General features: G+C 38.4%; 2 protein-coding genes across 3 annotated transcripts in view; one reads left to right on the top strand and one right to left on the bottom strand.

Moving 5' to 3' along the window:
- The window catches only part of plod1a (procollagen-lysine, 2-oxoglutarate 5-dioxygenase 1a), a 34,822-nt gene that overhangs the window by 5,030 nt on the left and 12,179 nt on the right, over positions 1-17,613 (bottom strand). The window contains exons 7-19 of one of the 2 annotated variants that reach the window (XM_062427903.1): positions 16,837-16,934; positions 10,440-10,541; positions 10,134-10,265; positions 8,401-8,522; positions 6,974-7,078; positions 6,660-6,785; positions 5,517-5,658; positions 5,206-5,319; positions 4,509-4,574; positions 3,935-4,039; positions 2,871-3,017; positions 1,006-1,131; positions 635-760 (exon numbers count right to left, since the gene is read on the bottom strand). In XM_062427903.1, the coding sequence (XP_062283887.1) occupies positions 635-760; positions 1,006-1,131; positions 2,871-3,017; positions 3,935-4,039; positions 4,509-4,574; positions 5,206-5,319; positions 5,517-5,658; positions 6,660-6,785; positions 6,974-7,078; positions 8,401-8,522; positions 10,134-10,265; positions 10,440-10,541; positions 16,837-16,934 (1,511 nt within the window). The remainder of the gene's footprint in view (positions 1-634; positions 761-1,005; positions 1,132-2,870; positions 3,018-3,934; positions 4,040-4,508; positions 4,575-5,205; positions 5,320-5,516; positions 5,659-6,659; positions 6,786-6,973; positions 7,079-8,400; positions 8,523-10,133; positions 10,266-10,439; positions 10,542-16,836; positions 16,935-17,613) is intronic. The other variant, XM_062427904.1, reaches the window with a different exon arrangement.
- Positions 12,533-14,696, top strand: LOC133988306 (uncharacterized). The gene is made up of 2 exons (XM_062427918.1): positions 12,533-12,942; positions 13,024-14,696. Exon 2 carries the CDS (start codon positions 13,124-13,126, stop codon positions 13,988-13,990), a length of 867 nt encoding a protein of 288 aa, XP_062283902.1. The 5' UTR covers positions 12,533-12,942; positions 13,024-13,123; the 3' UTR covers positions 13,991-14,696.

The following is a 17,613-nucleotide window of genomic DNA, read 5'->3' as shown; positions in this document are numbered from 1 at the left end:
AAAAATAAAATAAAATATATTTATATATAATTATCATTATTATTATTATCTTTATTATTATTATTATCTTTATTATTGTTATTATTGTTATTATTGTTATTATTATTAAGTTAACATATATCAAGTTTCTGACAAGAAATGAATAATGAATGAATGTCTACTGAGGTTTTTTCTCCCTTCTATTCCCCTATTACCACTACACTATCTTTCAAGAAAACAGATGTACTGACCCATCTGCTCCACCATCAAGTGATTTACAGTTACAAGTGTTGTGTTTGTATTGACTCTCCTTGATATGACATGACAGAGAGACGTGTCCTATTCATTCTACCACCAGGGGGTTCCAAAGTCAGACATTTTTAAACCTAGACATATCGTAATGGTTTTGAATAAATAAACCGACAAACTCTTGTGACGGCAGTCATGGTGATTTTACTGGGATAGAGAAACATTTGTGTTCCATAACATATTAAAATACCAACTGACATAGCTGAAAATCAGAGTATGGATAATGGAATTAAATTGTATGTTGGGTAAATAAAATGTTGTGCAAACTGTTTTTAGGATGTAGCTACATGTAGCTTCATGAGCTACCAGTTGGAAATATCAGATTTTTACCTCCAAACACACTCACCTGGTAATCAAGGCCCACTTGATTGAGTGCAAGGTTTATAGTGAATGTGGAGGCGTCATGGTGTGGCTTCAAAGATGGCTGCTCATCTGGTTTATATCTAACTACAAAGGCCAAGTCAAAATGAGCCTGCAAACACACAGACAGAAAGGAGTCATGCAAGCATTCGCATAGAAACTGCTCATCTGGCCAGAAGAAAGAGTGAACACATGTGCACCCTCGCAGCTCCTGCTTAATAAAGAAAAGCATCAGCTTGGTTCCCACTCCAGCATTCACTTCCATAGATGGAGCAGAAGAAGCAGAGAGAAAGGTGTAGCTCGCTTGCATCATCATGTCCTGTAGCCTCTATTACCTCCCAGCTTCTCCTCATTTACCTGGTAGTCGACACCTTTCCTGTTGAGAGCTATGTTAATAGTGAATGTGGAGGCATCATGGTGAGGCGCGAGCAGGGGCTGCTCGTCAGGCTTGTACCTCACCACGAAGTTCAAGGGAGTAGAACACTGATGAAGGAAGACATCATCATCTTATACATTATTCAGTTAGTCTGTAACATGTCAGTGATAATGGCAAATCATACACCAACAGTACCTTTAGAGTTTAAGTCTAATTTTGTCCTACAAATGTTGGGCATTTTTCAACCTGACCAATGATTAATCAGTTATCATAATGGATAGTGATTCATCATTTCAGCACCATGCCAAGAATCAATAGATACATCATTCTTACTATAAAACCCAAAATTCTATATTTTTCTTCTTGTCAACTAATTCCATTCATAGAGCCAAACGAACAACAATGGATTCATTGCCAAGTATTGTGTACAGTATGTCTCAAAGATGATATATCTCTGCTGCAGTCCAATTAAAAAGACATCAGTGACTTACACTGTTGCAGTGGGTGACATATTTGTTCATTACCATGAGCACCACGTTTTTAAAATGTGCTAAAATAGTCTCTAAACAAATTCCACCTCAATGATGTTTTCATAAAAACTACTGTCCAGCTGTTTTTTATTAGTTTTTTTCCAGATGTTATTACTGAGCTTCTTTTTTTATATATAGATGAGGGTTTACAGCTGAGCGACATAGACAGAGAAGTGAGATCAGAAAGTACTGAGGAATGGACTAACACATTGTTGTTCAGATTTGATCAGAATTGTTGACAAAAGGAAAAAAAAAAAAACAATGCCAGATTGATCCTTTGAAACTTTTATGACCTTATTCATAATTAGTCTGTTGAACACCATGTGTCATTAGCCATCTCTAGAAATTAAAATGATTTCCTCCCTTCTTCTTCACTAAACCTAATCTGTATTCCTTACCCAAAGTGACCTATCCAGTTTTTAATAACAGAGATCCTGCTCTTCTTTAACCATTGTCAGAGCAGTACTATACTGTATCTAGTACTATACATGATCAGCAGAGAGTATGACACTAGCTTATAACAGTGTAAGTCCTTTAGGTCTACTCTGTTTTAACGTTTGTCTTGATAAATTCTGCATCATTTATATTTTGAAATCAACATCATTCTATCAGCTGAGTCACATCATACTCACCAATTTAGCATTAACTGTGATTGCCACAGTGACTGAAAAAGCCACAGTGGAGTGGATGGCTTTTCTTTTAATAACAATGTTAAAGATGTTCACAATTGTTCAAAACTGTCTTAATACTGACTTGAACAATGTCAGACCTATTCTTTAAATTCCTCTAAAGTGTAGGAAAAACTACAATACTGTAAATTTAACTTATTCTTTATATCAAGCTTCTTAGAAAGTTTAGGATTTTTTTTCCCAACACATTCTTACTTTTGGTTTGATATTTGACAGTTTAACGACCACCCACATCATCCAAACAGGACTTTTACTCCTGAAACCCTGGACACCCAAAATAATTCTTTCCACTAAGGTACTCTATCAGACTGACAGGTGATCTCTGGGAAATGCAATACAACCACATCCACATCCACTCTGCACCAACCAGGAGACAAAGCAGGATAAATAAGAACATCACAGAATACAATCATTATATTTCAATACATTCATAGCAAACATGATCATTTCAGGAAGCACAATTTATTCTTGATTATATTCAAGAACATCAACTTAAGGTTTTCTGATTGTTAGTATGAGACATGGAAATCATGAATTCATTTCCTCTCAATTTAGAATGTAATCTCTTAAGAATGTGTGACAATGATGGTTTTAACTTCACGCTCCCGTCCCGTTCATGAGTCTTACCTTGGTGTAGTAACCAGGAAACATTTTCTCTGTTATCGGTGCTATGTACTCCACTAAAAATTGTTGCCAGTTCTTTTCATAGTTGATTTGATTCATGTGGATATCAATGGTAGGGACGTTCTCATAGCCACCTTGGATTCTAGTGTCCTGAAGAGCAAGAAAATGAATCAGTAAAATCATTATCAGCTAAACTGAATGAAAGATTCTTTTTCAGATAATGACAAAATGATTTTTAACTACGAGAGTCAACAAACTTGGAGGACGAATTATACTGAACAGTGTTCCTAATATTTTGTCCATGAGGTGGGGAAATATTAGGAAAACTTTTCAACCTAAGTAATAAATATTAAGTAAATGAAAGCTGCAAGCAGTGATTATCTGGCCCTTGAACCTTTGTACATGTCAGGGTGTGCCACTAATTATTCGTCATGTACATTTCCTATAAATTGCATATCACATAAGGCTAACTTCCTGATGCCAGTAGGCAATGCTACACAAGTGGATCATTCATGCAGCAATACATTTAATAGAGCTCTCCTGACATATGCATTTTGATGAATATGGGTTACTCTCCAGGAGGAGTTTGTTAAAGTAGAGCAACTGTAAATGGCTTACATTTTGAGAAACAAATTGCACTGTAAATTCAAAATGGCCAACTTCCTGTTGGTCTTAGGGTATAGCTCCAAGAGGCTTTTTTTTAAGTCTGGAAATGTTACATCTGCCTACCAAATTTCAGAAATGTATATCAAATTTAAAAGTGGGTGCCTCGACTTTAACATTTTCGAAGGAGCTCCCTTGAGCCACTTCACTACATCCAAATCCACATCCCATATCAGATATAAAGTTATGTCACTTCTGATGCATGTGCAAAGTTTTGTGAGTTTTCGAGCACCTCAAAAATGAAAAGGCTATAGAGCCAAAATACTGCACCCCTAAAAAATGATTTTATATTGATGTTATATTGATATCAAGTTATAGTCATTGAACTACTGACAAAACAAACTTGTCTTCTACCAATTCTGTTCTGGCTACAAGGTATGGGATGATATGGGATGATAGCATACCGCATTGCCTCCTCCTGACCACTTCCCAAAATGTTCCATTTCTTCAACAATGTGGTCACAAGCAACATCATTGAACACTGGGAACCAGTACACATCAGGACAAGGCTGCAACACAGAAAAAACACAGTACAGTTTAACCACTGAGTGACATTACCTATTCCATACAACAACACTATTTAGAGAATCCACATTTTAAATGAAGTGTTCACTGTCATTAAGAGTTCTATATATACAATCTATCATTTTACTGTGCTTCAATGCAGATAACTCATGTACTGATTTAAAGGACCAGTGTGTAAGATTTAGTGGCATCTAGCAGTGAAATGACAGATTGCAACATGAAAGTCCATCTCTAGAGCCAGTGTTTGGTTTGTCTGTTCTAGGCTACTGTAGAAACATGGCTGTGCAACATGATGGCCTCAGTGGAAGAGGACCCAACCCCTTTTTGGATATAAACAGCTCACTCTAATGGAACAAATACACAATGATTCTTACTTTCATGGGATTATACACAAGTCCGTCCTGCTAGATGACTACATCTTAAACACTGGTCCTTTAAAGTGTTGCAACTCACAGTTTCAATCAGTTTATCCTTAATCATGTGAGTGTAGTTCTCATGAATGTAGCGCTCCTGCCAGTCCTGAAAGAAACACAACATACATACTATTCAGTGCAAATTCAGAGCATAACTAACAGAGTGTAACTATTCCTGCTACAGTTACAGCCCTTGTTGAAATTGTGTTCTATGGCAGATGTGTAAGAAACTGCTCAGAGTAATCAAGTAGAAGGAAGAGTAATAACATTCCTATGTACGAGGACTTTGTTTCAGCCTCTAGATCATTTTGAATCATTTCCTAAGGTCTGTTGCACGTACATAAGGTCATCACACAACATGACATCATCCAATTAATGACATGATGAAGAAAATAGTCAAATCAAATACTGTCATTCTTTCTTATCCACATCTAAGTACATCAATTAAAAATACAATACAAATAATACTAATTACTAATAATTATTATTATCATTAGTTGGACAGTGAAATCAAATAATTTTAGTCAGTCTGAACAAGAAACAATAGATAAAACTAAAATTATAATTAGTCTTGCTCTAAACATAAAAAGGAAGGAAATCCTTTGAAATCCTTTTTTGAAATGTTGATCCCTGTTTGTGTTTCAGTCAGCCAGAAACAATTCAACATGTAAACATGTTTATGTTTAACATAGAGACATTATGTATACATATATTAAGATAAGTATGCTGATTCTTACCATTGGGTTTTCAAAGATCTGCCACAGATCATTATGAAGATAACTGGTCTCATACTTTTCTGTTGATAGGATGCGACCGAAAGTGTGCATGTTGGTTACATACATGAAGATTCCCTGAAAGAAAGATTCACAGCAGGTCAAATATTACAGGGAACACATTTAACATTTGCACATTAGAACAACAAATTAGGGCAACGCTAACTAACTGCATTTATCCTCTAAGTGCTTTTTTTATTTTGTTCATTATCAACTACAAGTGCTGCACATGAAATGAGGTGACTCAGCTACTGCCTTCATGAACTCTTACTGACCTTGTTGCGAATGTTGTGGCAGTAAGCCATGTCAGGGTCTAGAATATGTGAGTTAAACAATTCGTAGTCTGTGAGCTCTGATCGAAGGAGGCCGGCCTTCATCAGGTACACACTGGACACATATGGGACATTCCACACACCCCTAAAAAACAAGACATCATCTTAGAAAATGTGCATACTAACACTAGGATCTAATATCAGGAACACTCTGTGCTAAGATACTGTAAATACTCCTATTTTCCCTTGTTTTAAAGGTATATTTCATCATATTTTAATAAGAGGCTTCCTTGTTTTCTGCTGAGCATTAACTCTAACATTACAACAGGGTCATGTCATACTCACCACTTTCAGAAACACTGTTTTCTATCACTTATTATTGCCAGTCTCTTACACCTTGCAGTTTTTTTTGATTGTTGTTAAGATGCTATCAATGAAACAAACTGCTGCACAACATGTTTCAAATTAAAAGCTGTCCATGGGCTCACAGGGAATCATTCCTCCCTTTTTGAGGAAAAGAAAACATAAAAGAAGAGAAATGTAAAGGAAAACCAACAAGCAATAATTAGTTTATGAGGAGAATATTTGTGAGTATGACATGACTGCTGATGTATGATGGAATGACTTCTATGGAAACATAAATTGTGCTGAATTTACTATATGAGCTATAGGTAATTTCAAGGTGTGCATCTGCTGCTGAACTACTTTGCTGGGAGCTGGGGAGCTTAGCACTTGGAGGTTCTGGGCTCTGTGGGTTGTCTCCAGGCCGGGCTCGTCCTGCGTCTCACCAGGAATGGATCCTGTGTGCTGTGTTGCACTCTCCTGCACCAAGCATTTCATTCAGGCCTGATGTATTTTTAGGCCTCACACGTTCTTGCAGACCTTGCCGCAAATGCATCTTTCAGTTGTTGTTGTCGTTAAACCGTTTGCCAATGTCCACATCAATGTTTAGGATATTTATCACCATTTATTGAGATTACATCTCTCTGCTGCAACCCTCCATTATATTGTATGTTCAGTGTAATCAGATGCAAGTTCTCTAGTTCCTCAAGTGTTCACATCTAGTTTGTCAACCAAATCTTACAAAGTCTTCTGTAGCTAACCAGCTATGTGAAGTCTATGTAGAGCAGCAGTTAAGCAACTTACAGCCTGCGTCCTTGAACAATGTCCACATAGTCTTCAGACCTAGCATAGTAGCCTTCTGCACTGAGGGCTCCCCAAAAGTTGCTCCACAGTCTGCCAGTCCGAGTTATCATTGGTGCCAGAACAGGACTGAGGAACAATTACAGAGGTGTTAGTACAACAGTGCAAAGGTGGTAAAAACATGACTTATGCAACTAAATAAGTAAAGTAACAATGAAGACATTTACTGTGTGGTTGTGACTACAGCATTCCTAAGACATCAGAAGAGACCGTCACAAGATTATTACTGACAATTCAATATTGATAAATATACTTGCAGGTTTTGTTCAATGAGAATTTTGAGTGTGTTCTCATTTTTTAAGACCACTTCTATGTCCAAGCTGAAGAAATAGTCACAGTCCTTGTCCTTCCGACACATATCACTGAAAGAAGGGAAAGGCAATGAAACATTAACATGTATGTTATGTGAACTTAAGAAACAATGCTGAAATATGCTTCATGTAAACGATACAGTGTCAAACAGCACTCATTTCGACATGTATTCCAACAAATGATGCTGCATGCTGCATTTTGCCTTCCTTAGATTCTTGAGTGTAACATGCACAAAACCTCCTTTGTTTTTCATTGTGGAAATATAAGCTCCATGAAAATCTCCACCAGCAGTCACAGCAACAGCTTTCCAGAAATTGCACTTGTCATTTTCATATATTTCATCAATCTACACGTAATATTGTACATTGTATATTCCAGCTCCACTATTATATCATTTCATTATTTGTCAACATGTACATTTTTTGAACTTCCACCTTCGTAGATTTGATTTCAGTTTTTTCTTCACAGCACAGTCCATATTTCTTTTGCACAGTCAATATTCCATTTCAAGTTTCATATCCAATTTCACAACTATTACAATTCTATTCTGTAAATAGTTTTCAATTTTAATTTTAATATTATTTTGTTTATTTCATTGTTCTTACCTTACTTTTGCTCTATTTTCATTCTTTATCACTCTATGAAGGTTTGTGGTCTTTATATGCTTGCATGCTTGGCAAGTAAAAAAAGATTCTGATTTAAACATAATTAAAAATTCACATGTCCTACAAGATTGCTTAGAGACTATTTCCACAAATATGTCCTCTTATGAAAGCAGAACATTTTTCCCAATTGCTGTATCACTATCAATAATATTTCCTTATGCAAAAAGTGAGGAAAATTATATATTTCAGTTCAACTTAAAACTAAGACATCAGACCTCTTGAGGTTATTTATATAAGAAACTAATCATATATACAAACTAATCATGCTCATGTGTTAAACTCAGATTAAAGGTGAGCACAGAGATGAATGTGAAAATAAACTCTGTACATACAGATGAGTGACAAATTAAAGGAAAAACCAACATTAAGTATCTTAGTAAGGTGTTGGGCCACCATGTGCTGCCAGAACAGCTTCAATACACCTTAGCATTGATTCTACAGTCTGTGAACTCTACTGCAGGGATGAGCACTTGTTGTTCAATTGGGCTGAGATCTGGTGACTGCAAAGATGGAAAGATGAAAGGATGACTTCACATCATGAGTTGGGGAAAAGAAAACACATTATACTATGTCAAACTGAATCCTTTGAGCAATGCTTCTTTTTGTCTATAAGGAGACCATGTAGAATTTTAAGCATCTCAGTTTCTTTAGGAATATCTTTTAACTGTTGATGTGTCATACAGCCAACCACTGTTTGTATAACTCACAAGCCCAGGTTGCGGACCGCAGCTTCATCCATCTCCTCTTCAGGTCCGATCAACTTCACATCCTGATAAAGACTTCCATGCTCCTGCAGGAAAGAGCTGACCTGACGCTCATGATGAGCTTCCTAGATGGAAAGAATTAATAAACAGAAGTAGAGAGCAGGACTCTGAATTACAACAGTCACAGAGTTGCACTAAATATGCATAAAAGACTATAATACAGGTGGACCACAGCACAGTTATGCATGTGCATGTCTGTAAAACCTTACAACCTGTTTCTATTCATTCAACACTACCTTTTTTCAGTCAGTGTGTTGACCTGCACTTAAGTGATCGGTTTACAGACACTAAGTGTTCTCTTAAACTCCACTTAAAAGAAACATTGTTTCAGTAGGATATTGGGGATTAGAGAAACCTCATTACAACAGTTAGATTTTTCCTAGAGAGAGTATTTACCACAATGTGGGTTCAAATTGCCATATCATACATTCCAATCCCATGACACACATACAAAAAATGTTTTTGTTGTTGTCGAATGCACAGTTGTATTTATTACTAAATGTTTCTATTAAATGTACTTATTATTTTCCTTATTAAATTGAAGTTCAGTTGAAAAGCAAGTGGTGTTGCACTGTTGCAGCACCAGGGTGTGTGTGGGGGGCTCCAGTCTATAATCTCACCTCAGGCACCAGCATAGTCAGGGCTGGCCCTGTGTCTTACCTGTGTTCTGACCTGCCTGCTCGACTTTCCTGAGAATGTATCTCCTTGTATGGAGTGCTATCAGACTTACTGCTCCATATAAAAATTGGCAGTACGATTGAACAAAGCAACTACAGGCCTGTGTCTATATTATAAGTGTTTTAAGTAATATCCTGGAAAGAGCCTTTCATTAACTGATTTTTAAATATGTTAACCAGTTTAATATCTTATATGGTTTTCAGTCAGGTTTTAGACAGTGTTACTCATCTGAGACTTGCATGATGTATCTAACTGACCTTATTAAAAAAGAAATTGACAGTCACAAGTATTGTGGAGTGGCAAGGCTCGCCCTGAAAAAAGCATTTGACAAAGTGGGTCACCAACTAAAGATTAAAGGTTTTAATAGGGAGGCCTTAAAATGGATACAGTCATACCTGTATGCCTGTTCCTGACTACTACTGCATAAGTACATTTCCCTTCATCCTACCTTGCACATGTCTCATTTGTTTGCATTTACTAATAATAACAATATTATTAATAATAATAATGATAAAAAATAATAATCACCATCGTCATCTTCATCATAATAATAACTATATTTGTTGAGCACTTTTTAAAGAACTAAACACAAAGTGCTTTTCAAAAGGTGAGAAAAATTCAAAACAGGAAACATTAAAGATAATAGCAAGTAATAAAAACAAAATATATAATAATACAAAAACAACAGCTGATGACCACACACATGTTGCCAATCAGCTGTGAGAAAAAGCCATTCTGTAGAAGTAAGTTTTAAAACGAAATTTAAAGGCAGTGACAGAGTAAGCTGATCTAGAAGGTTATTATAGAGCCGAGGAGCCAGAACTGCAAAGCCTCCATCACACTTTGGTATTTTACCTGGACTAGTTAGAAGACCTAGATTGGCACACTCCTGCCTTGTACTCCATGTTATTCAAACTATTTAGCTAGAAAACAATCTACCAGAAACACGTGCCTTTGATATGAATTTAAAGAAAATGTTGATGTATTAAATCATTTACCTGGTTGTAAATGAAGAGTTTGAGCTTCTTCTTGGGATACTGGAGCTTCAGCAGGCGTTCAAAAAACACTGTGACAAAAGGGGTGGGCTGCTGAATGAAGATGCCAATCATTACCAGCGGGTACTCACTTTCCTGTTTGAAAGAAAAAAATAAACATTCCATGAGAAAGGGATTATTACTTCTATTTGGTACCAAAGGTGGTTGGAAAAAAACACACTAATTGAAAGCTGAAATAATTTTCAGTATTGATTAAATGTGGAGGATGGAAAAACAATTTGTCAGGAGACCCAAAATGTGTGAACAGACCTTAAGAGCTGTGAGTGAGTATAGATCCTCATGACACACCGTGCATCCACTCTCAAATGTCCATGCATTGGGGATGTAGTTGCCCAGGTAGTTGATCTGGAGCTGGAAAACAAAAATGATCTTATCTCAATCTAATATCTGGTAATTGAATAAGGTACTGTGGCAAGACTGACTGCACACCCCTAATGATACCACGGCAATAAAATAAAACTGCATCAAATTAAATCAAAGTGATTGAAGAAATATATATGAATTGACATATCATACATCAAAATTGCTCCCTCAGCCTCTAACCCTCTTACTGAGCAGACAGCTGTACCTCTTTGACAGGTGAGCAGACAGGGGCTCCAAGACATAATGTAACAAACCTGTGCTGTTAACTGTAGCTTACAAGCCACAATCAGACAGTTTTGTAGGCAGTGGTGTCAAAGATTAAGGGCTACATCAAGCAACTAAACTAACCAATACTGATATTTGTGAGGACATTTTTAGGTTGTTCAATGTGCTGCTCATTAACTGACAGTTAATGAGCTGCAGGTAATAACTGTCTAGCCTGCAAACTGATGTCAGCAGTTTGCTTCTCTCCTGCAGATGGATTTTTGGTTTCTTATTCAGCAAGCTAACATGTGACACAAGACTTGGATCCATGTAGACAAAAAGGGGGCTTTTGAATTTTATAGATATGGACAAGACTGAGTTATGATGATATGAGAACCTGCACTGCTGCACTGCCTTACACATCGGACCAACTATTTATTCAATGAATTAAAATGTGCTACATCAGGATACCGTTATAGAGTTATGAAATGTCCTGTATTGGTCATGGATTTTGGTCATATCAGAACGCCCTGGTGATTAGAGGGCATGCCACATAATCGCAACATCTCTGGTTCGAATCCAGCCAATGCTGCATGTTGAAATGCAAAAAAAAAATGCCAAATAGTTGATTTCGTGATTTATTGGATATTTTGCATTGGTTTATCAATTTTGAGTTGTTAATAGGGCCAGTTTATTTTTTCTGGATGCTTTCAACTGATTGAGTTTTTCAAGCAGTGCAACATCAATGTCACTTTCCAAGTTTTGCAAATCCTCCATGATCCTCTTTTTCAATAAACACACAGCAAAGAGGAGAATCAACACAGTGGAGTCCCTTTTTTTAATTATTTATTTCACCTCATTTGCATTGTGAATATCCCTTGATTTGCTTTGACTTCTTGATTTGCTTTGACTTCTTGATTTGCTTTGACTTCTTGAAGTGCGTTAAGATGCATTTTTTAGGAGACTGGCAGATTAATGACGCGGCAACGGCGCTTTGATTCATTGAGGAAATATGCATTTAGTGAAACGCTCGTAACATCAATCCGGTGCATTACTTTACAAGCGTAGGATCGCTTCCACAAACACTGCCATCGTGTTCTTTGTGAGACTGCGCTTTGAGCCGTCCATGCAACAAGCAGTTTATGTTTTTAAACAAATAAAAGTGCAATACTTTTCTTCCAAAGCTCCCAGGATATGCGCTGCTAGACGCGCCCAATTAACCACACGTTCTTTGTTGTTTTTAAGGTTGTTTATTCCTGATCGTGACGGACAATTGTTTCATTGCTTTCTTACCGGAGTGGAGGAGAAACAGGCCAGTGCGTTACCTGCCGATTGATTCTGTTGTAGATTTAGTGGCTGCTTTGCTGCGGTCTAGAAATAAGCGGCCTGGGAAGCGGAACGTCGTTCTTTGAACTCCCAGATACTTACACACAAAAAGAAATCCCAGTGAAAAAGGAAAGCATTCCTACCGAAATGGACGTGGAACAATGGTCGTACTTAAGAGAGGTAAAGCTCCCTCAGATTGATGCTGATATTGGCCTGCTGATTGGCAGCAACGTACCGAAGGCTCTGGAACCATGTACGGTTATCAGCAGTCAAGATAATGGACCTCATGCCATTAAAACAGCCTTGGGGTGGACTGTAAATGGACCTCTAAGGAAGACGATTGTCTCAAGGGTTGGAAAACCCATTGTTATGGCCCACACGATCGCTGTTGTAAGGATGGAAGAGTTGATGCAACAGCAAATCAAGTATGACTTTCCAGAACGTCAGTTTGAGGAGCGCCTGGAAATGTCACAAGAGGATCACATGTTCATGGAACACGTCTCCAAGTCCATCAAATTGGTAGATGGGCATTACAGGATTGGATTGCCATTGAGGAATGGAGACACTGAATTCCATAACAATCACTCAGTTGCTGCACAAAGAGCCTTAAACTTGAAGAGAAAGTTCTCAAAGAATAACAAATTCTGTGAAGAATACAAGACATTTATGGCCAACATATTGAACAAAGGGTTTGCTGTTCCAGTGTCACCTGAGGAACAGGCTAAGGCAAGCCAGAGCAAAAGAGTTTGGTATATACCACACCATGGGGTGTACCACCCAAAAAAACTCAAACTGAGGGTAGTGTTTGATTGTGGTGCTACTTACCGAGGTGCGAGTCTCAATGCTGAGCTTCTCCAAGGTCCAGACTTAACTAGTAGTCTCATTGGTGTTCTCACAAGATTTCGACAGAAACCCGTCACCTTTATGGCTGATATCGAAGCAATGTTCCATCAGATCAAAGTATCGATGGAAGATGCTGACCTCTTCGGTTTCTATGGTGGCCTGATGGAAATGTGGAAAAGGAACTGGAGGAGTACAAGATGATTGTGCACATATTTGGAGCAACATCTTCACCAAGTTGCGCTAACTTTGTTCTTCAGCAGTGTGCAAGGGACAATGTTGGCAAGTTTAAGACAGAAGCCATCACAACAGTGCTCAGGAACTTTTACGTGGATGATTGCCTCAGATCAGTTGAGTGTGAAGAAGAAGCTCTCACACTTGCTAAGGACCTCACAGCGTTATGTGCTACAGGAGGCTTTAAGCTCAACAAGTGGGTCAGTAACAGCCGAGCCTTAATACTCTCCATACCAGAGGAGGATCGAGCTAAGGAGGTCAAGGATCTGGATTTTGAGCAAGACTTTTTGCCTGTCGAAAGAGCACTAGGTGTACAATGGTGCCTCGAGACAGACTCATTCAGATTCAAGATCCAGCTCCCAGAAAAAACGCTCACTCGGCGTAGGATTCTATCAGTAGTCAGTTCCATTTATGATCCGCTGGGAATGGTGGCCCCTGTCATCCTCCCTGCTAGACAAATCTTGCAGCAGCTCTGCAGGTTGAAACCTGGATGGGACGATAACATTCCTGAAAATCTAGAACAAACATGGTCAAATTGGTTGAGAGACTTGGGCCTTCTATCAGACTACAAGGTTAAAAGATGTCTTAAACCTCATGGTTTTGCACACCCAGTCTCCTCGCAACTTCATCACTTTGCTGATGCTAGCGAAAATGGATATGGCACCGTTTCTTACCTGCGAATGATGAACCAGCACCATCAAGTTCACTGTGCCTTCCTCATGGGAAAAGCTAGAGTTGTTCCCCTGAAACCTGTGACCATCCCCAGAATGGAGCTCACAGCAGCCACTGTAGCTAGCTGTACGGATGGATCGCATGATGCAAGAAGAGATTGAACTCCCTATTGAACCATCAGTCTTTTGGACTGACAGCACATCGGTGCTTAAATACATAAAGAATGAAACTTCCAGATACCACACCTTTGTGGCCAACCGAGTGGCCACCATAAGAGCTGCGTCACAATTGGACCAATGGAAGTATACAAACAGCAGTCTGAATGCTGCCGATTGTGCCTCCAGAGGTATGTCAGTCCATACCTTCCTGAAAACTACAACTTGGATATCCGGCCCAGAATTCCTGCGTCACAATGAGTCTGACTGGCCCAAAGCTCCAGATTTGACTGTCATTGTCAAAGATCCTGAGGTAAAGGTGCTTGCAGTAAGCATTACTGCCATTGAAGGAAATGACGCCATCGACAGGATTATCTTGCAGTATTCCAAGTGGCACCATCTCAAAAGGGCTGTGGCCTGGATACTCACATTAAGGCGGCACTAAGAATGGCAGTCGCAAAGAAAAAGGGACTGCTTGGAACTAAAAAAGGAGGACAAACCTAATACACAATCTCTCTCTGTGGAAAACCTCCAGGAAGCTGAAGTGGCCATCCTTCAGTTTTGTCAGCAAACAAGTTTTGCAGAGGAGATGACTGCTTTAAGGAAAGGAAACGTGGTGAAAAGAAGTAGCCATCTGCACCAGCTTGCACCAATTCTTCAGGATCAGTTGATAAGAGTTGGTGGCAGGTTGAACAGGTCTGCTATGCCGTGAGAAGCCGGAGGCATCTGGGAAAGACAACTTCGAACCATCAGACGGATTCTCAGTGCACTCATGCACCAACAAACCCTGGATGAAGAGGGACTAGCCACCTTGCTCTGTGAAGTGGAAGTAATTGTAAATGATAGACCTATCACAAAAGCTTCAAATGACCCTTTGGATGTGGAACCCCTTACACCAAACCATCTCCTACTGCTTAAAACAAAGCCCTTCTTACCTCCAGGAACGTTCAGTCCGGATAACTGCTACAACAGAAGAAAATGGCGTCAAGTTCAATACATGGCAGATTTATTCTGGAAAAGGTGGACCAAAGAATACTTACCAGAACTACAAGAACGACAAAAGTGGACAAGAAAAACAAGAAACTTGGTCAAAGGAGACATTGTGCTCATTATTGATGATACAGCCCCAAGAAACTCATGGATAATGGGACAAGTCATGGAAACCCTGCCAGATTCCAGAGGTCTTATAAGGCATGTTGAAGTTAGGACCAAGACCAGCACCCTCCGCAGGCCCATCACCAAACTTGCCCTGCTCCTTGAGGCTCCAGTTGGAGTCTGACCCCCCCGCACACACTCACACACACTTTTTTCAATGACAATTTTTCCATGGACAATCTTTTTTGAATTTTTGCCACTAACGTTATCATACGTTGAAGAATCTATGGATTTATAATGTATTCTTGTTTTTGGAAATTGTAAAATATGAAACGAGTTTGGCTCCTTTTGTTTAATTAAGTAATTGTCATGTATACATTACAATTAGGGGCCTGAATGTTGAAGCCAAATAGTTGATTTCGTGATTTATTGGATATTTTGCATTGGTTTATCAATTTTGAGTTGTTTGTTGATTTACATATTATTTAAATCAATTAATTAGTCTATGCCAAGTGGTTGAGGACAGGACTGTGCGTAAAACAAACTCCACCCCACAATTGAACGAGTCTGAGAGCCTGCTAATGAATATCAGCTGTGCCCAGTCAGTGAATATCAGCTGTGCCCAGTCAGTGAACTGGGTTCCCAGGTATGCAGTCACACAGTTTTTAGACTGCAGCAAAGCAGCCACTAAATCTACAACAGAATCAATCGGCAGGTAACGAACTGGCCTGTTTCTCCTCCACTCCGGTAAGAAAGCAATGACACAATTGTCCGTCACGATCAGGAATAAACATCCTTAAAAACAACAAAGAACGTGTGGTTAATTGGGCGCGTCTAGCAGCGCATATCCTGGGAGCTTTGGAAGAAAAGTATTGCACTTTTACTGCAGGTCATTCCCTTCTCTTTCTCCCTGTTTCCAGTCAGCATCTCTGTTAGTTACTGTATAAATAAGGCAAGAAAAGCCCAAAAATAAATCTTTAAAAAAAAAGATTTTGGCCACCCAGTCCTAATCTCATTGTTTAATTGACGTTAATACTCATTCACTCATTGGCCACAAGAAAAACAATAAATAAAAGCAAATAGCTTCTTAATAATTAATACAGAACCTTTAAGGAGGCAAAATATTTGAGATTGAATGGCTTTTGAAATGGTTAAATTATATTTCCACCGTAAGTGTTTTAATTAAAATAGCATATAAACAAAAGTCATTTTTCTGTATGCTTTTATTCGTATTTCACTTTGCCTGCAACATGTGATACAGATTCTGGGTGGTATTTGCAGAGATAAGGGACGTTGTGATGACACAAACATTTTTTTTTATTTATTTAGTTTTCTTAAAGGGAACACTCAAGTTATTTACAAAGCAGATATGTATGACTTAGCATAAAAAATATACTTGATTTCAGTTGGAAATCATAGGCAAACAGTAATAAAGCTGGGTTTGCCTCCTATTTAAACATATTTTGCAGAGAGACTTGGAGCACACTGTCAGTCTGTATCATTAAAGCCTAAAAATGAATCTTTCTTTCCTCTCTGAGAAATGACTGATCGGGATGTCTTATCACACCAGTTTTGCATGTTTTATTTTGATCATGGCATGTGAGGCGTCACAGTCCCATACTCATTGACTAATGTACTGGAAGTATTTTGACACCAGTACCAGAAGATGACCTTGCCATTAGTTACTGTCATGGTTAGCTTCATCAGGCTACTGTGTTTAGCATGTGATTGGTCAGTATGTTATAAGAAATCAGTACCTTGGTTGGTCCGTTCCCATGGACGATGACAGGCAGAGTATCATACAACACATTTCTGACTCGTACCCGTCCATCCTCAAACTTCAACAACACCTCATCTGAAAGCAAACACACACACGCACACACACACACACACACACACACACACACACACACACACACACACACACACACACACACACACACACAGACTTGTTAGTCCAACAACTTTATTATATTCCTTAACTTCCTACTTTTGCAGACAATGCACCTTTGTCAACCTGTGTTCCTCTGTGTTCTTTAAAAATAATAATAAGTTATACACAGCCCAAGTAGTGTGACTGGTGTCCAGTTGTACTGTTGTACCGACATCTGTCTGGCTATTGGAAACATGTTTTGATGGATTCCTGTTTGATTATTGAGCAGCATCCATGTGATTGACTGAGCATCTGTTTCCTCCTCGGCTGGTCTGGTATTTTGGTGCCACATTTTTTTTTCAGCTCAGATTATTAACCCAGGTAAAACCTCATCAGATATCCTATAATGAAAAGCTGAAAGTGCATATTCAAATCTCTGAAATGTGAGTATTGAATCTCTAAAAACAGTGAGTTTCATACTGTAAGGACTATATTAAATGCATGCAAAGCTAGTCTTGTACTGAACACATTACACTGCAAACATTATAATTGTGAAGCGAGCATGTCAGACAATAAAATATTAAAGTATTTAAACACATCAGTTTAAAACCATAGTTCAGGATTTCAACGTTTCAAGTCCTTTTTTCAATGTTACAATATC

Source organism: Scomber scombrus, chromosome 10, assembly GCF_963691925.1.
Source record: "Scomber scombrus chromosome 10, fScoSco1.1, whole genome shotgun sequence".
In the NCBI taxonomy this organism is placed as follows: domain Eukaryota; kingdom Metazoa; phylum Chordata; class Actinopteri; order Scombriformes; family Scombridae; genus Scomber; species Scomber scombrus.
Note: the sequence above shows the minus strand (reverse complement) of the source record. Positions and strands in the feature narration are given on the sequence as shown.

Bases quoted from the DNA above. Each gene is read 5' to 3' on its own strand.
- LOC133988306 (XM_062427918.1), top strand. From the start codon at position 13,124: ATGATTGTGCACATATTTGGAGCAACATCTTCACCAAGTTGCGCTAAC.